Raw genomic sequence first — 19,384 nt, 5'->3', positions numbered from 1 at the left:
AGGTACGAGGGTCCTAAGCCATATAGGGCTTTAAAGGTCAAAACCAGCACCTTGAACCTGATCCTGTACTCCACCGGGAGCCAGTGCAGCTGGTAGAGCACCGGGTGAATGTGATCCCGCAGTGAGGAAAAGGAGCTGAGTCTTTAGCACTGAGTTTCCCAACTCTCCTGCCCTTCTTCCGTCACCCCAGGAAGAGAGAGCATGCCTGCCATAAGCAGGTTTGTATCATGTCCTCAGAAGCTACATGTAAATGGTACCTCGAAAGAATAGGTGGCAAGTTGGGTCCCAGACTGGGCTTCGCTGCCGTACACCTCGATCTCGTCCACCTCGTCCTGAGGAGCTGACTTTCCCCCTGCAGAGGACACATTAGGATGTGGGTAGGAGAAGCCTTGGGATTAGCTCTGTGTCTCCTCTTCATAGCTTTCCTTCTCTTGCACACTCCACTCAACAGCTCTTCCTAGGTACTTCCATTTAGGATATAGTTCCGTTCCACCTTAAAAGGAGCAGGCCTGACTGTTGTGTGTCACATGCCTGTTTACTTCCAGCACAGGCTTGCTGGGAACTTCCGTTTGTATATTGCTTTTGCTATCCTGCTGTTTGCTGGAGACGAAGGGAAGCAGACAGGTTTTTCCTTTGTTCCTGAACTATGCTGAATAAACGCCTGTAAATAACGCTTACACATGTCTCTGTCCGCCACTTCCATTGTGGAAATTTATTCACTCTGCTGATAAGAGCGTGCTGAGTCTCTAAACGTATCTGAGGCTCGGGTCACTAATTGATGCTGTACCGGAGATCGCCCGGCTGCCGGCTGGAGCCAGCTGGGGGCCTGCCAAATGCCCCCGTCTCCCCGGCAGTATTCCAACACTTCCCCCCCTCTTATGACCCACTCCCCAGAACACCAGGAGTCGGTAATTTGTACCGGATCCCCCAGCACCCCCTCTCGCTGGTTCTGGGGCAGAGCCACCTACCCGTCCAGTTTGCAGTCTGCTCCACGCGTTTCTTCTTAATGGGAGGCTCCTCCTGCAGGCGGAAGGAAGTTGCATGCTGACAAAAGGCAGGGGACTCATCAAGTCCGACTTCCCTTCGAAGCCAACAGGTGAAGAGTTTCCAACTGAAACCTCCATTCGTTCACGGCAGTCAGTGTATCAGCTGCTTGCTCTCCCTCCAACCAAGACCCACTCAGGTACCGGGCTCCCCTTCCCTATGCCTGCCTCCCAAATACTCTCAATGGCTGGGCCAGATTCAAGCAGAACTGGACAGGAAGGCTGTCTGGGGTTTGTCCTGCAATGGGGGGAACTTCTAATGCAACACTGCTCTTTAAGTAAATGGGGTGGGCCAGGTCCCAGGAGAACTCACCGGCTTCTCTGCGGGGTCCTTGGCAACGCTCATGGGGGTCTCCTGCAGCTTCTCTGTGTATTTGAGGAGGAGGGAGTTGCCAAGACGTGAGCCCAAGAAGAGGTAGCCGGGGTCCATAGTGATCATCTGAGATCCGAAAGGCAGAAGGAAAAGGGTGGGGAGATGGAGTGTCAGACAAGGCCTCATGGGAGAAGCGGGCAAAGAGGCATCGCAAGGGAGCAGGGGGCGCCCAGAGGCAAAACAGGGCAGGGGCACCACCAACTGGGCTCAGCAATCACATTTATCTCATATACGCAACTGGCTTTTGCCTCAACCTCCCCCCCCCCAACCCTGCCACCCTGACTCTGCCAGTGCCCGGCCTAATGGAGCTTACACAAGTGGTGAGGACGCTGGCTGCCGCCTTGTCGAAGTGGAAGGATCGGACGCTCCGCATGCCGTCGGTGATGAGGGTCAGCACGTAGCTAGGGAAAGAGGAAGGGAGGCAGGTGAAGGGTTCCCATTGGCAGAGGGCAAACAATGTGTGAGCAAGAAAGCTTGCAAGGAGCCCTGTCAAACATGCAGTGGCCTGGGGAGACTCAACCCCAGGATATTGGCCCCTCTCTCACTGAACACAAAGCATAGGGGGGTGGACTAGATGAGTCTTTAGGTCCCTTCCAGCTATAAAATTCTATGAGAGGGAGACAATTCAAGGTAAAGGCCGAAAGACCAACCACACACTGGACTCCTTCTGCCACTGCCAATTTTCTATTTGTTTAGCTGCCCTACCATACTCTCCCTAGGTGGGTCTAGAAGACTACTTTTCTCCTCTACGTTAACTGATATTTGCAACTGCCACACACTGGCAACTAAGCAAAACTAGGTTGTCTGAAGGGGTCCAGCTCCAGAGGTTTGCAATGAGTTGCCCAAGAAAAACGACAAAAAGTCGAGTGTTGCAGCTGTTCAGGCAACCAAGTTCCACTCGACTCCCACCCACCAGGGACACTGCAAACAGTTAGGTTTAAAGAACATATGCATTCAACTAAAGCAAACTCAGCCCTGCCCAAGACTGGAGCCGGGTGTCCAATAATCTCTTTCATAGGACATCGGCTAGCAGATGCAAACATTTTCTCTTCCACTTCTTTCTCTCTCTCTGGCGCTTTGAAGAAATATGTGCTCTTGCGTCTCCATCACCCGTGTCAGGCTCATCTTTGGGCTTTAAGTTTATTTGCTAAGCCATGAAATATTTACCGACTTCACTGCATTGAGAGGGGCAGAAACAGAACCCAGGGAGAAAGAGGTCAGCCTGACTTAGCTACAGGCTCAGTGGCTGAACAAAGCATCTGTTTGGGACACATGACAACATCAAAAGCGGAATCTCTTTCCAATGGGCTGGATGTTTACGGTCCAAGAGAACTGGGAGCAGCAAGCAGCTTCCCTGCATCTGGCCAAGTGAGCAGAGCTGCAGAGCTGTTTTTTCTGTAAGCAGAAACATCCCAGGTCTGAACAGAACAGCTCCCTGCTGGGAGCTGGCAAAGGTCATTGTGCCTGGTGACCCGAGAGCAATCTGAAGCCTTACATCTCCCCTCCTTTCAGCGAGATGACCATCTTGTCATAGGAGATGAAAGCCGCCTGGGCACAGTCCAGTGTGATTTTCACTCCCTCTTGGATCCCTGTAAAGAGGAGGAAGGCATCAGCAGAGCCCAAAGTAGCAGGACACAGGGGCAGGACTCAGGACGCTGGAGATGTAGCCTGGTCTGAGCACTTTCCCTCTTGCAGTACTGCTTGGGGTTGTAAGCGTTCTATCTACTTACCAGGTTTGCAACGCGAGTTCACAGCCTGCTAACTGGGGCAGAATTTCAGAAGCTGAAAGTGTCAGCTTTCCATGTACACACACTAGTACAGTCATACCTCGGGTTGAATGTGCTTCAGGTTGAGTGCTTTCGGGTTGCGCTCCGTGGCAACCCGGAAGTAATGGATTGCATTACTTCCGGGTCTTGCCGCTCGCGCATGCGCAGACGCTCGAAATGACGTCCTGCGCAGACGCTCGAAATGATCAGGAGCACAGTGGTCAGACCTCCAGGGCCACCAGCAGCTTGCCAACATCCAATAACCTCTGTGGCAAGGAGAACCTATTATCAAATTTAGGTAGGTACACCAACTGCACACTTTCCTGGACAGGAATAGCTTAGCCACTATGATTCATGTGTTGGTAAACTTGGGTTGCCATATTTCAAAAAGGGGGGTGGGGTGGCCAGGCTGCAGAGTGGGGCAGGTGGAGGCACACATATTTACACCTGCGTTGAGGGAGTGAACTGGCTGCTGATCAGCTCCCAGGCCAAGTTCAAGGTCTTGCTGTTAACATATAAAGCCCTGAACAACTTGGGACCAGATGACCTTTGTGAAAGATCACCTGCTCCTGCGCAGACCTGTAAAGATCAGCAAGATCATCTGGGGGAGATTCTACTTGCAGCACACAACCCTGCAGAATATTGTAGGGCAGGGACCCCAAAACAGGCCTTTTCTGCGGTTGCCCGACACTGAAAATCCCCTCCCTTTGCCATATGCAGAGCAGCAGCCATCAGTTGCTTTAGATGTCTTATAAAGGCAAATCTTTTTGCCCAGGCTTTCTCTGACCCTGATTTATGCCTATGAATTTCATGCATCTCTGCTGTACTTGTTTTTGTATTTGTTTATACGCTTTTGTGCTGTTTTGTTGATTTTAGGTTGCATTTTTGTTTTAAGGTGTGTTGTTCTCATATTGTGCACTGTTGAGGGATCTTTAAAATATGAAGTGCTTTAGACATTCTTTTTGATAGAAGGGAAGGAAAGCAGAAAGGCCTACTTAGCGGGAAGACGGTGGTGCCGTTGGTGAGGCTGTTGAGGGACACGCCGTAAGGCGGCACACTCTGGTTCAGGTACAGCAAAGAGTTCACCGCAAAGATCACAACTCCGCCTAAAGGAGGAAGGGGAGAGGAGAGTTAGGCCAAGACGGAGTTGTCACTCTTGAGCCGCAGGGTTCAAGCTGGTGGAAGGTGAGCTTGTCTACATTGTCCTCTGAGTAAGGGAAGCTGCTGCCCAGAACACACCCCCTATCTGAAAAATATGCTAGACCCATCTAGCGCATGATCACCTACTCTGACTGGCAGAGGCTGTTCAAGGGTCTCAGGTGCATGCCTTTTCCAAAGATTTCTTTTTAAGGGGAGATACTGGGACGCAGGTGGCGCTGTGGGTTAAACCACAGAGCTTAGGGTTTGCCGATCAGAAGGTCGGTGGTTCGAATCCCCGCGACAGGGTGCGCTCTGGTTGCTCGGTCCCTGCTCCTGCCAACCTAGCAGTTCAAAAGCACATCAAAGTGCAAGTAGATCAATAGGTACCACTCCGGCGGGAAGGTAAACAGCGTTTCCGTGCGCTGTTCTGGTTCGCCAGAAGCGGCGTAATCATGCTGGCCGCATGACCCGGAAGCTGTACGCCGGCTCCCTCAGCCAATAAAGGGAGATGAGCGCCGCAACCCCAGAGTCGGCCACGACTGGACCTAATGGTCAGGGGTCCCTTTACCTTTTACTGGCAACTGAACTTGGGAGCTTACATGTGTTATGGGCCTCCCCGCACTGTCCAACCACCTTTGCCACAATTTGGGATTTCCACTCAAAATGGAAATCCCTCCCCCAAGATCTTCACAGCTTCTAGCCGCCTTGTTCTCCCCACGCACAAGCGCCTGCGCCACCTCTCCCTCTCCACACAACAAGCGGGAAGAAACCGTTCCTCTCACCAATGGGCTTGGGTACCGCCAGGGCCTGGGTGCAGTCAAAGGGCAGGTTGCTGAGAGACCAGATGACGGGGTGGACCTTCTGCATGATGTTCAAGGAGATGGCCACAATGCTGCAGGTGTCCTGGCGCACAGCCACCCGCCTGAAGAGGGACAAGGAAAGAGCTCTGCTACTTGACATCACTGTCCACACAGCCTAGGCAAGTGGGGCAGGTGCGGTAAAGGTGAGCCGAAACTGGGGACGGCGGTATGGGGAGAGAAACGGGAATTGGCAGCATCAGGTTCCAAGAGAATGAAGCGTCAGCAAGAAGTTTTGTAAGGAGGACTACAGTGGTACCTCGGGTTAAGTACTTAATTCGTTCCGGAGGTCCGTACTTAACCTGAAACTGTTCTTAACCTGAAGCACCACTTTAGCTAATGGGGCCTCCTGCTGCCGCTGCCTGCCACTGTGAGATTTCTGTTCTCATCCTGAAGCAAAGTTCTTAACCTGAAGCACTATTTCTGGGTTGGCGGAGGCTGTAACCTGAAGCGTATGTAACCTGAAGCGTATGTAACCCGAGGTAACACTGTATTTGAAATATTGCAAGAAAGGCTATGAGGAGAATTACTAGTTAGTGATAATTAAGAGTAATAGAGGAATTAAGAAATGCAGAATAAGTGATAAAGAACGGGAAATCATCAGAGATGTTGACGGAAGTCTGAAACATTGTATAAGATAAGAAATTATGTTATATTATTGTTGGAAATGATACGTTTAAAAAACCCAATAAAAAAAAATATATATATATAAGATAATGAAGTGTCAGATGGTGCTTGGGAGGGAACAACGTTGAAGGGACAGAAGTGGAAGCAAAAGCCCTAGGTTTTGTCCCAGAATTGACATACCACGTCTGGCAAAGGGCACCAGACTCCCTCCAGCCCCAGAGCTCATTTCCTAACACAACAGTGGGATTCATCCATACTGAGACCCACAGCTCTCCCTTGGCTATCTGCAGACTGAGTTTAGATTTCGAGGCAGACACAGAGGAGCACAGGAAGCTGCCACATACTGATACCAAGTTATACTGTTGGTCCATCTAGCTCAGTAATGCCTACACTGATTGGCAGCAGCTCTCCAGAATTTCAGGCTGGAGACCTTCTGCATGCAAAAAAGATGCTCTAGCACTGAGCTGCAGTGCCAGTTTTGTTTTCTTGTGACGGGGGGCTAGCTGGCCAGCACTTGTTCTGGGGCAAAGCTAACAACAGAGAGGGAGGAGGAAGGCAAGACATACCCAGGCCAGGTCTGGTTGGGCTCAAAGAGGATGAGTAGGGTGGGCTCATAGTAGCCATACAGGAACTGCATGTCGATGATGTTGAGCAGCTTCTCGTCTAGCTCCCGCACGTCAATGATGTAGCTGGGCAGAAAACTTGACTTCTGGCTGCAACAAGAGATATCACCAAGAGTTCACAGGGGCCAAATACACCCCAGGGTTCCCAAGGGGCACACTTGAGAAACTGTCACGAGCTCCACAAGGTACCCATTTCACAGATGAAAAACTGGTAATGCAGCATGAATTACTCTTGCTTTTAGCTCTTACTTGCAGTTTTCTGACTGTCCCGCCCTGCATTGAAGTCCCTTTCTCCTCTAAATGCCACCCTGTGAGGATACCCAGAGCTTTCAAGGTTAACAGCTCAAGGGGAAATGACGACTGCGGGTGTGTTCGCATCTTTGTTATGTGAACGTTTTTACTTTCTGTTTTGGCTGTGACAGGAGAAGCATCATGTCTTCGCTCTCTCCTGGCTGAACTGTTTGTTTGCTACCGTACGATAAAGCTTCGTCGAATAGAAGCTGTTGTATGAGAGTTTTACTGCCTGGCTGAGATTCCTTCCGCACAGGCACACCGCTGCACCGCTGATACTCTGCTGTAGACGGAAGAAGCAGGTTAGCACAGTGGAAGTGGACTGGACGCCACAACAGTCCCGCTGTTCGCAGCCTTGAAGGACTCTCAACGGAACATACCCATTCTGAGACCCCGATTATTTTAAATGCTACCTCAGTCGAGTATCGGTCGTTCTGGCCAGTGCAGAGCCAAGGCAGCCCTTACCCTTCTCCCATGACGCCTTCGTGCTCATCCGTCAGGGTCTCTCGGCGGAATGGCAGCACCACCAGCCGTGTGCCATAGATGAGCATCACCGCACAGCGCCCATCAGGGTCCACCCGCACTTTTGGGATGTGGACGTTCTGCACAAAGCCATCCTGGGGGAGAGACAGAGCAGGCCATGAGTACTGGGCAGGGCGACACAGAGGGAGCAGGAGACCCTTCCTTTTATTCTGCTGTGCTCCCTTGGGTCTAGAATACACGGTGCCTCTCAATCCACAGAGCTTACCCAAATGCAACAAGGGAGTCTGGCATGAGAACAGAGTTGCAAGGGATTCAGGAAGGGAGAAGTCTTGGTTGTGTTCCCTGACAAATGGAGAGCTGTCATTCAAAGTGAGGGGCTCCCTGCAAGGGAGGACAGCTGCAAAAGGCTGCCCACTCCTAACTGAAAAAGCAAACAGGTCAAAATGGCTCTCTATATCAGGCACTTCCTCACCTTCCCAATAGCTGCTGCCGCTCTACGTGGGGCTACCTTTGAAGGTGACCCGGAAACTACAACTAATCCAGAATGCGGCAGCTGGACTGGTGACTAGGGGCAGCCACCAAGACCACATAACACCAGTCTTGAAAGACCTGCACTTACTCCCAGTATGTTTCCGAGCACAAGTGTTGGTGCTAACCTTTAAAGCCCTAAACGGCCTCAGTTCTGTATGCCTGAAGGATTGTCTCCACCCCCATCGTTCTGCCCGGACACTGAGGTCCAGCGCCGAAGGCCTTCTGCCAGTTCCCTCACTGCGAGAAGCCAAGTTACAGGGAACCAGGCAGAGGGCCTTCTCGGTGGTGGCACCCACCCTGTGGAAAGCCCTCCCACCAGATGTCAAAGAAATAAACAACTATCTGATGTTCAGAAGGCATCTGAAGGCAGCCCTGTTTAGGGAAGTTTTTATTGACTGATGTTTTAATGTATTTTTCATCTTTTGTTGGAAGCCGCCCAGAGTGGCAAGGGAAACCCAACTAGACAGGCAGGGTATAAATAATAAATTATCATCATCATCATCATTATTATCATCAAGAGTCTCAGGGGGTGCAAGAGATTTGACAGTGTCCCTTGGCTATGGAAGAGAACAAGTGGCAGCTACTACCACAGCAGCTTTCAAAACTTAAACCGCAAGCCTTAGTTCTAGTTACAGGTAGGTAGCCATGTTGGTCTGCCATAGTCGAAATAAAATAAAATAAAATTTTCCAATAGCACCTTAGAGACCAACTAAGTTTGTTATCGGTATGAGCTTTCATATGTCTGCACACTTCTTCAGGTATCTGAAGAGGTGTGCATGCACACAAAAGCTCCTACCAATAACAAACTTAGTTGGTCTCTAAGGCACTACTGGAAGAAATTTTTTTATTTTGTTTCTTAAGCCTTAGGATACCTACCCTCAGCTCTGGCTCCTCAAAGTAATGGAGGGAGAGAGTTTTCAGGTCGTGGGTGCCAGGATCATATTCCACCACGGAGAGCTAGGAGGCAGGAAAAAGGAAATTAGAGGCAATCTGCTAGAGTTTCATTTTTTTCTTTAGCGGAAAATTGTAATAATCAACCTGACCGACAGTGAACCCTTGGGAGGGCCAGACTATAAATCTAACTAATTACCTCCCTCCCCTAATAAAGCTTGCTACATTTTCTCATGTGCCTATTCATTTCTGATCTGCCTGCTGCAAGCCCATGTTTTCCAGCCTAAAGGAGAACCCCATGTAATCCAAGAGCTTTAAGGCAACTCACTCCTCAATTTGCATGGTTGCTCTTCAGTTCTTCTTCCTGTTTCACAAAACACAAACTCATTTAACTGCTGCAAGACACACAGTGCATCAAGGCAGCCTTCCCTAAACTGGTGCTGGCTGGGGATTATGGGAGCCGTAATCCAAAAATCTGGAGGTCCCATCTTGTGGAAGGCTATACTAAGAGTTCCATTGTCTTCTAAGTAGCTGTGGGAAACCAGCAGGCAGAATTCGAGCCCTAGAAACCTCTCTCCTCCTTGTGGCTTCCAGCAACTGGTATTCAAAGACATTTTCTCCTTACGATGCTCTGGAAAATTGTCTGGAAAGGGACTTGGCTTCCTTTCAGCCTAAGAACTCCAGGGCTATTTTGTTTAGCCTCTTGCCAGACGAAATTGCCACCCAGGAGGCGCGCCATAGTCAACTGCAAGTCGAGGGGCCAGGGACCCTTAGGAAAGGCTCCGAGGGACACTGACTTATAACAATACCCCACTACCTATCAAAACCCTCCACCACCTCCAAGATGTGCAGCTCCCCAAGCAGGGTGCCTTGAGGCTCCTGCGCCCTCAGCATCTCACGGCCCCCCACCCAAGCCGACCCCTTACCTTGGCATCCTTGAAGCTGAGCAAGAGGGCATCTCGCTTGGCTCCCGCAAGCTGCACGCTGGCCATGGACATGACATTACCAAAGAAGGAGAAGGCAGCCACCAGCTCGAGTTTCTCCTTGTGACCTTTGCCTTCTACGCAAGACAGAAAGTGGAGGCGCATTAGGCTCTGAGCCCCTTCCCACAACCCGTTTTTCTGTGCCTGAAAGAAGCCTCCAAAACCTTTCAGCCTGTATCCTGCCACCAAGCGAACTCAGCCCACGGATGCTACCAAGACCAGTGAAAGGACCGCCTAAATGTTCTGCTTTAGGTGAAGGGGAGAGGGCCTGTTCCCAGCAAGTCTTTACATTAGGCCTGCCTACATAAGCACTGAGAAGATGGGCTTAGCATGGAAAGCCAACCTCAGTGTGTTTCAACGCTGGTGGCCAGGTGGCCGTGCTGTTTCTTTTCAGTCCCTGACTGCAGAAAAAACAGCAAACGTATGAAAAACAGTAATTACACATCTGTCTCAGCAATTACTCCAGACTTCCTGAACCTGGCGCTGTGCTGATGTTTTGAATTACAGCTCCCATCAGCCCCAGTCAGCTCGGTCAGGGTTGGGTGTTGCGTTCCAAAACATCTGGAGGGCACCAGGTTGGGTAAGGCTGGCGTACTCTAAGAAGCAGCCTCTTTGTCAGGCCTCAGGCGGAGAGATCTTTCCCAAACCTGCTGCACCAAAATCATCTTGACATGTCCGTGTGCTCCACCCTTAAGAGCTAGGGCCCATGAGCTGGGAAGGCATTTGCTAAGAAGCGTGAAGGTCCCGGATCAGTGGCTGCTTGGAGGGCTGCCTAGAAGTAGCTCCTCGTTTCAGCAGAGACCGTTCTTGGGGGCCCAGAGAATTGGCACCAGAAGCAACCAAGCACTTACGGCCCCAAGATAGCACCAGGGAGAGTCTGCCGGGCAAGAAAATCAGAGCCCACTAAAAGACTATAATAACAACCCGCTGGCTCAGGCCAGCAGTCCATCTAGCACAGCAACCTGTTCTCACAGTGGCCAACAAGATGCCCTTATGAGAAACCCACAAGCAAGATTCAAGCACAAGAGTGCTCTCGCCTCCTTCTGTGGTTCCCAGAAACGGGTATAAAATCATGCCTGCCCGGTGATTTGAACCCTGGACCCTCAGTGTGCTGCTCTCCCAGCTGAGCTACCCATGGGGGCTGCAGAAGCAGCTTCCTTCAAGCAGTCTTCTTCCAAGGAAACCTCTTGATACAGGCTTTCTGGTTCCACAGCTCCTTTGCCCAGACTCCCCCCGCCCCCAACGCCTGCACACTGCAGCCCCAGCTCCCCACACCCCACTCACCGGAGATCCTGTCATTTTTGGTCGAGGTCTAGAAGAGAAGCAAAGGAACACCGTCAGTCCTGCAGCATCAATGCAGGCGCACTGCACCAGCTGCACAGTCTGGCTGAGGAGGCCAGCGCCTCCCTTCTCTCGGGGGCAGCGTGCCAAAGCATTCCTCAAAGCTGCATTAATGCTCCAGAGAGAAAGCAAAGAATGGCAAATCTGGGCATCACCTGTGCATTGCTTTCCCTTCCACCCCCAGAACTGCACACCCCTAGGATGCAGCCCAGAACCATAATGCACCCCATAACCGCACCAACCCAAATCATTCCATGGCTCTCACTGTGCCAGGTCTCTCCAAACCAACTCCCCTGTTGACACTATGCATTTCTAACATTTCAGCTGTCTTTTGGGCCTCTTTGGCTCTGGATGAAACACCCATCCTAGACAGCAGGTCCAGGGTTTTCCAGGCCTCCCTGCTGCAAAGGTGCCACAGTCAGTTCCTTCTATCTTCTAAAAAAGAGCAGGTCAGCAAATCTGCCCTGCTTGGCCACCATCACTCTTTCTCTGCAAAAGGAACGTTAATTCCAGGCCGGCTCAAAAAAAACAAGAGCTCCAGGGAATCTACTTGAGCACTGGAAGCAATTACACAAAAGGCACCCATGCCAGGACCAACATCTGGCACGGGAAAAGCAGAGGGGCAGGATGCAGGGTTTGTGCAGCTTTGTAAATTGGCCCACAAAAGTTAATAGCCTGCAAAAAAAGGTGGGGAGGGGGAGCTCCATTGCTCACCCTGCAGTCTCCGCTGCATTTCTACACTTGGTGCAGAGGACGGTTTGAACGCTCCGCACATCTGCCAGCCCACACACAAGTCTATGAATTCGCCTGCATGCAGTAGCTTGTTGCTTTAGGTGACGAGGCGGGTGCTTAACAACAAGGCTGTGTTTGTGAGAGAGATTGGAAGCAGGGAAGAAGGGACGGCCAGTTCCAGTCCTTACAGGCACTTTCCATCCTAATGCAGTTCAGCGAGAGCTGCAAGGCCACATCCGTGCTTGGGTTGGGTGGGGGTAGAAATCAGTTTTCAGGGATGCCAGTAAGGAGAAGTTGCCTCATCCAAGTTCAGCACTGAACAGGAGAAATTCTGCGGGGCATATGCCCTTGGGAAGCTGGAGGTAAAACTCAACCCCAAACCAAGGGGTGCGAAACCTCCGGTCCACAGGCCAATATTGGCCTGTCGGGGGGTTCCAATGCCATTTCCTCCTAACCATGCCTACCTGATAATCAGCTAATGTCCCTGGGCGAGGGTGGGGATGAAGAAACTCTCATGGGGCTGCATCCTGCTCAAGCCTGGCTCTCCAACACTGCTGGGCCAGGCTTCTCTCCATTTGTCAAGACCACATGTCTGAGGCAGGGTTATATACAGTGGTGCCTCGCAAGACGAAAATAATTCGTTCCGCGAGTTGCTTCGTCTTGCGATTTTTTCGTCTTGTGGAGCGCGGATTCCCCGGGTATTAACGGTTTTACGAAAAAGGAAGCAAACCCGCAAGACGTTTTCGTCTTGTGAGGCAAGCCCATAGGGAAATTCGTCTTGCGAAGCACCTCGAAAAACGGAAAACTCTTTTGTCTAGCGAGTTTTTCGTCTTGCAAGGCATTCGTCTTGCGGGGCACCACTGTACTCAGTTTCAGGTGCTCCACAATTTTACACTGTGGGAAAGAACTCTTTCGTTGTTGCCCAACCCACGGCCTGTTGTTTTCAGGAGATGCACACCCACCACAAAAGTGAAAGGCCCATGGTTCCCTTCATCCCTCCAACATACATGACCCCCAAGCAGGCGGTCCACCATACCTCAGAGTCATGGTTGAGCCTGTAGACGTACAGCTGAGAGGTCCCTGCCACCACCAAGTTGCGCTCGGCGTTGGAGAAGAAGTTACAGTACATGGAAAACTCCAGCCCAGTGGGAGGGTGCGCCTGCTTGTACACGGCATACATCTCCGCAGGCTCCCTGCAGAAAGGCACAGCTCAGTGTGGGGAAAGCGGCTGGCAGGCCAGGACACAAGCCCACAGCAGGACCTGGCCCTGAGAGGTGTCAGCCTATCTGCCAACTAGCTGTGGCCATAGAGGGGACTCTGCTGCTACCTTACCTGCAATAGATCACAACTTGGGATCAGTTTACCTACAAGATCACCTTACCCCATATGGGCCCAATCAACTACTTCAACCTGAGCAACTGGCACTATTACAGCTGCCACGTAATACTCCTTCCACATTTGCAAGTAATCAACCTTTTAGGGCTGTAGCACATACACTTTGGAACTCCCTGCCAATTGACATCAGGCAGGCGCCTTCCATGTAATCTTTAAAGTGCTTGCTAAAAACATTTTAATTCAGACAAGCCTACTCAGACATGTTTTTAAAGGTAATTTTCTTGTTTGTTTCTCTTAGCAAACCACGGAGGATTTTTAAAACAACAACAACAATCAAGCAGTGTATGGATTTTATGAAATAAAATGAAGTTGGGAGATGAAGGTCCTTCAAGGCACCCGGAGTCCCAGACCTCAACTGGATGCCAAAGATGGCCAATGTGGTCTCTCCATATACCGCTCGACTCCAACTCCCATCAGCCCCAGCCAACATGGCAAGAGGTCAGGGATGGTGGGAGTTGTAGTACAGTAACAACTGGAGGGGGTCACATTAGCTACTCCCAGTAGACACTTCCCTCACCCCAGCATCCACACATTGGGCCTGATTGACAGCTGTCTTTGGAGTAGCGCTATATTTATCTGAACTGACAGATAAGCTTAAAGCAATACGGCTAGCACAATTAATCCCTCACAGACATGGCCCAGCAGTGTATTGCAGGGATGGGAAACCTGGGGCACTCCAAATGTTGGACTGCAACTTCCATCACCCCAGACCATTGTCCCTGATAGCTGGGGCTGATGAGCGCTGGGGTCCAACAACACCTGAGAGACCACCAATCCTCTGAAGAGACCAGAATACAGTGGTGCCTCGCAAGACGAAATTAATCCGTTCCGCGAGTCTCTTCGTCTTGCGGGTTTTTCGTCTTGCGAAGCACGGCTATTAGTGGCTTAGCGGCTATTAACGGCTTAGCAGCTTAGCGGCTTTAAGAAAAAGGAAACAAACTCGCAAGAACTCGCAAGACGTTTCGTTTTGCGAAGCAAGCCCATAGGGAAATTCGTCTTGCGGAACGACTCAAAAGACGGAAAACTCTTTCGTCTTGTGCGTTTTTCGTCTTGCGAGGCATTCGTCTTGCGAGGTACCACTGTAAAATATATGGGGGGGGGGAGCATTTTTGGGTAACACAGGCAACTCTGATCTTTGATCCACCCAAGATTTCTCCCTGGTACTGGTTTGAATTAATCAAATAACACTTTTTGTTTGACAGTTAGTTTTAGTTATGTTAATTTTTGGTTTCATCGTTCTGCGTTTTCCTTTTCTTCTTTTCCCCTCTCTCGTCTTAATTCCTTCATATAATATACATCTATTCTAGATTTCTTGACAATTTGATTTATGTATACAGTGGTACCTCAGGTTAAGTACTTAATTCATTCTGGAGGTCCATTCATAACCTGAAACTGTTCTTAACCTGAAGCACTTTAGCTAATGGGGCCTCCTGCTACCGCCGCGCCGCCGGAGCACGATTTCTGTTCTCATCCTGAAGCAAAGTTCTTAACCTGAAGCACTATTTCTGGGTTAGCGGAGTCTGTAACCTGAAGCGTATGTAACCTGAGGTACCACTGTACTGTAATAATGACCTTAAGTCTAAAAATATCTAACATAAGATTAGTTTGTTTTTGTTTGTTTGTTTGTTGTATGTAATGTTTGTTTAATAAAATATTTTGTAAAAATCATATACAGTGGTACCTCTGGATGCGAATGGGATCCGTTCCGAATCCCCGTTCGCAACCTGAAGCGGACACAACCTGCGTCTGTGGGTCGCGATTCGCCACTTCTGCACATGCGAGTGACGTCATTTTGAGCATCTGCACAAGCGGCAAAACCCGGAAGTAACGTGCGCCGTTACTTCCGGGTCACCGTGGAGCGCAACCCGAAAATGCTCAACCTGAAGCTACTTCAACCCGAGGTATGACTGTGTGTGTCTATATAAATATAGACACACACACACACACACACAGTGGTACCTCGGGTTACATACGCTTCAGGTTACATACACTTCAAGTTACAGACTCCACTAACCCAGAATTAGTACCTTGGGTTAAGAACTTTGCTTCAGGATGAGAACAGAAATTGTGCGGCGGAAGTGGGAGGCCCCATTAGCTAAAGTGGTGCTTCAGGTTAAGAACAGTTTCAGGTTATGAACGGACCTCCAGAATGAATTAAGTACTTAACCCGAGGTACCACTGTATATATATATATATGACATATATTTAATATATATTATACATATTTAATACAATATTTTTTGAAAAATCATATATGATAGAGATATGTGTATGAAATATATGACATATATTGGATTTGTTGGTTTAGTCGTGTCTGATTCTTTGTGACCCCATGGACAAGAACACGCCAGGCACTCCTGTCTTTTGCTATATTTGATATATATATGTGATATATATTTAATAAAATATCTTTTGAAAAATCATAGATATATATACAGATGATATAATATATGGCATATATTTGATATACACAGTATCTGATATATATTGATGGGGGAGGGAGGGCAGAGCCCTGAGGCCTTGCTCTGGCGGGGGGGCGGGCGAGGGGGCCCCGTTCACTGGAGCCGCTCCTGCAGGGGCCCAAGGCCGCCCTCACGGGCCACCCTCCCCGGGGCTCCTCGGAGGGCCGGTTTCAGGGGCCGGACCGGCTCCCCCTCCTCTCCCCCCTCCCCAGGCGGCCTCGCCCCTCAGCGTCTCCCCCCCCCCCCCGCCGCCATCCCGGGCCCCGGCCTTACCTCCCCCGCCCTCAACTCCCCCTCAGCCGGCAGGGTGCGCGGGCATCACCGGTCCGGGAGGAAACCGCTCCCGCCGGAACCTTCGGCGCAGCCGCGAGGCCGGAGGGTGGAACTGGGCTTCTGATTGGCGGAGAGGGGAATGAGCGGCAAGCCGGAGGTCCAATGGCAAAAGGGCCTCATCGAGCGGGACGTAATGATAGAGCTGGGAACGTTTAGAGTTGCCGCGCGGGGTTGAACTTGTGAGGCGGGCAAAGGGGTTTGGGGGCAAATGGAAGAAGTCTTGTCCTGGGAGGGAAGGGGGGAAAGAGGAGGGGAAAATGGAAAAGAAAGAAGTAAGGGGGGGGGAATTGAGAGAGGGAGAAGAGAGAGTGCAGAAGCAGAGAAGAAAGGGGGTAAATAATGGGGGATGATGATGACGATGATGATTATAACATTATTATTATTATTATTATTATAACATCATCATCATCATTATAACATTATTATTATAACATTATTATTATTATAAAAATTTAAGATCTCATATATATGAGATTTTACTTTCTTGGGCTCCATGATCACTGCAGATGGTGACAGCAGTCACAAAATTAAGAGACGCCTGCTTCTTGGGAGGAAAGCAATGACAAACCTAGACAGCGTCTTATAAAGCAGAGACATCACCTTGCCAACAAAGGTCCATATAGTTAAAACTACTGTTTTCCCAGTAGTGATGTGTTACGGAAAAATTCCGGGTGCGGAGTTGCCCTAACCACCCGGCTCGTCGGACAGAGTCCGCGGGTCCTAGCGGAAGAAAATGAGTTCAGCCGGAGACAGGAGCAATAAACGGAGATCCAAAGTTTATTGCGCAACAGGTTCAAAATGGCATTGAACCCCGAGAATGGGGTGACATAGACTTTTAAAAGTTCCCTCCAAGTCCCAGAATACAGTGCAGAAAACGTCATGAATACATTATAGGAAGGTTGGGTTACATAGATGACCTCATGAATACATTACAGGGAGGTGGGGTTACATGGATCAGCACTTCAGAAAGGGAGGGGGGAATATGCAGAGTAAAGGATATGCATAGACAAACATAGATAAACGTTTCCTGAGTATGGGTGTTGGCGAAACAATGGGGCAGATATGCATCGTCTATCACCGGGCATTGTCGGGAGGAAGGGTTTGGCAGAATGATCCGAGCGGATTAGGGTCTTCCTGAGTACGTGACCTGTCGCTCAGGAGATTATGGAAGTGGGCAGCAACATGGAGTCCAGAGGGAACGGAGTAGAACGGCGTCAAAATGGAGAAAATCGGAGCTTTGGTTGATTTTATATCATTTTCCGAAGCTTTCGGCCCCTTTGCCGGTCAAGTGTATATTGTATATTGAAAACGGAAACAAATGGATACATTGTAACAAGACTTTGACAGTTTTACGAGGTCGCTGGTTTCGGTTCCATTGTTCTCGCAGCAGGGGGCCGTCAGCAACTTGTCAGGAGGTTAAATGAGGCGTGCAAGGGCTCCCTGAGCTAGCTGCTGCAGGGGAATGCATGTTCTTGATTGGCTGGGGCGCAGCCATTATAGTCAATGGAGAATGTAGTTTGATACGGTCAACCCATAATAAAATAGGGCGAAGGAAAGGCTTAAGAAAAGATGGGCTTATTCCGCCCGTATATAGAAAGGAAGAATATCCTTTTATTAAGTCAAGGGGTATAGTGTGGTGCTTGTGCAACAGTGTGGGGTTTCGGGAGCTGGGCGCCGTTGGGGTCATCGCCTCGGGCCCGCTTTTGAGGAGGAGGAGGAGGAGAGGAAAGGTACCCCCCCCTCTCCTTCCGTATCAGATGTATGGAAGTGAGAGCTGGACCATAAAGAAGGCTGATCGCCGAAGAATGGATGCTTTTGAATTCTGGCGCTGGAGGAGACTCTTGAGAGTCCCATGGACTGCAAGAAGATCCAACCTCTCCATTCTTAAGGAAATCAGCCCTGAGTGCTCACTGGAAGGACAGATCCTGAAGCTGAGGCTCCAAGACTCTGGCCACCTCATGAGAAGAGAAGACTCCCTGGAAAAGACCCTGATGTTGGGAAAGATGGAGGGCACAAGGAGAAGGGGACGACAGAGGACGAGATGGTGGGACAGTGTTCTCGAAGCTATGAACATGAGTTTGACCAAACTGCGGGAGGCAGTGGAAGACAGGAGTGCTCTGGTCCAGGGGGCCACAAAGAGGCGGACATATCTAAACAACAACAGCAATATATAATAAATGTTCATGTTGTGTATTGAGTCAAAGGATTTTATATCTGTATTATTATTGTCTGTATTTGCATTAGGGTAAAGTAACTGTCTTTTGGTTCCAGAGGGTACAGCTACTATTGGTTCATTTAAGCTGCTGTATTTGGATCCTCTGTCTTACTGGTTTCCTCCAAAAGGCAGGACTGTGATTGCCTGGTATTGTTCCCTCCAAAATGTATCCTTTCTAGCTAGTTCCCTGTCCCTATAAATGTAGCTCTCCCCTCCTCAGATCTTAGTCTTGTTTGCTTTAATAAAGAAGTGTTACTAGAGAACTGTCTCCAGCATATTATGTCAAGAGAGCTGAAATCACAAACCCCAAGTCATAACAGTTCATAAATGTACCAAGCAAACACGTACATAAATATATAAACCACATGTCTGGAGCAGCACAGGAAGACCTTCCTGAAACCATTTTGACTCCCAAACTGACCAAATGTTTTCTCTGCAAGGAGGGGGGGGGAGAGAGGGAACCTTCCCATTTTTCTCAGGAATTGGGAAATCACCATCTCAAAGGAATGGCCAGACTACCAGAAAAGGTAATCAGATAAGGCATTATCAGATAGCCTGGCAGACAGGAAAAACAACATTCAAATTTCTGTTGTAGACCGCCTTTCTGTGATGTAGGTATGATGTATCTGGGGGTGGTCTTGGACTCCCCGGCGGGCAATTAAAAATGTCTATATAGGGCGGGCACACCTTGATTCTGGGTCCTCCTCTCTCCTGCATGTGAGGGGGGCACCCTGTTGCAACAGATCAATAAAGATCAGGCTTACTGGCTGCTTTGCTTCTCCATATTCTCTGGTTGCCTCTGTTATTTTCTCCTACCGATGGAGAACCTGCAAAGGACTCTATAAGGGCTCTTGTGTCCCCCATAAGGGAATAAGGGCCGATTTTGTTTACAACATTATTTAATCAATACAGGACATAGCATTTTACACTGATATACACTAGTGGCCAAAACTGAGGAAACCTTTTGGGAAAAGTGTATTTCCGAGGTTTGATGGCTCATAACACCACTACATTCTTCATTAAATTATCTTTCCATTGATATATAATTTTATGGGTTGTTTTTTTTTTAAGTGGTGTTATGAGCCATCAAACCTCAGAAATATGTTTTTTCCAAAAGGTTTCCTCCGTTTTGTCCACTAGTGTAAGCAGGGCTTTTCCCTCAGCCAGAACTCACCAGAACTCAGTTCCAGCACCTCTCAGGTGGGTGCCAGGGTCATTCTAAGAGAACGAGGGAGGTGTTCGTGGTGAGTTCTGGCACCTCTTATTCTGCAAAGGTAGCACTGGATATAAGGGACAAT

The 19,384-nt window shown here is 49.5% G+C and overlaps 1 protein-coding gene across 3 annotated transcripts in view; it reads right to left on the bottom strand.

Moving 5' to 3' along the window:
• CPSF1 (cleavage and polyadenylation specific factor 1) overlaps positions 1-15,924 on the bottom strand; it is a 37,689-nt gene extending 21,765 nt beyond the window's left edge. The window contains exons 1-14 of one of the 3 annotated variants that reach the window (XM_083748976.1): positions 15,828-15,924; positions 12,718-12,874; positions 10,893-10,920; positions 9,552-9,685; positions 8,611-8,691; positions 7,186-7,337; positions 6,373-6,519; positions 5,105-5,244; positions 4,178-4,288; positions 2,912-3,005; positions 1,730-1,817; positions 1,357-1,482; positions 969-1,020; positions 258-352 (exon numbers count right to left, since the gene is read on the bottom strand). In XM_083748976.1, the coding sequence (XP_083605102.1) occupies positions 258-352; positions 969-1,020; positions 1,357-1,482; positions 1,730-1,817; positions 2,912-3,005; positions 4,178-4,288; positions 5,105-5,244; positions 6,373-6,519; positions 7,186-7,337; positions 8,611-8,691; positions 9,552-9,685; positions 10,893-10,920; positions 12,718-12,861 (1,392 nt within the window). In that variant the 5' untranslated portion in view covers positions 12,862-12,874; positions 15,828-15,924. Of the gene's footprint in view, positions 1-257; positions 353-968; positions 1,021-1,356; positions 1,483-1,729; positions 1,818-2,911; positions 3,006-4,177; positions 4,289-5,104; positions 5,245-6,372; positions 6,520-7,185; positions 7,338-8,610; positions 8,692-9,551; positions 9,686-10,892; positions 10,921-12,717; positions 13,014-15,811 lie in introns of all 3 variants that reach the window. The other 2 variants (XM_083748977.1, XM_083748978.1) reach the window with 2 other exon arrangements.
• Between the last annotated feature and the right edge of the window lie 3,460 nt (positions 15,925-19,384).

The sequence above is a fragment of the Podarcis gaigeae genome, assembly GCF_964106915.1.
Source record: "Podarcis gaigeae genome assembly, chromosome: 7".
Lineage (NCBI taxonomy): Eukaryota > Metazoa > Chordata > Lepidosauria > Squamata > Lacertidae > Podarcis > Podarcis gaigeae.
Note: the sequence above shows the minus strand (reverse complement) of the source record. Positions and strands in the feature narration are given on the sequence as shown.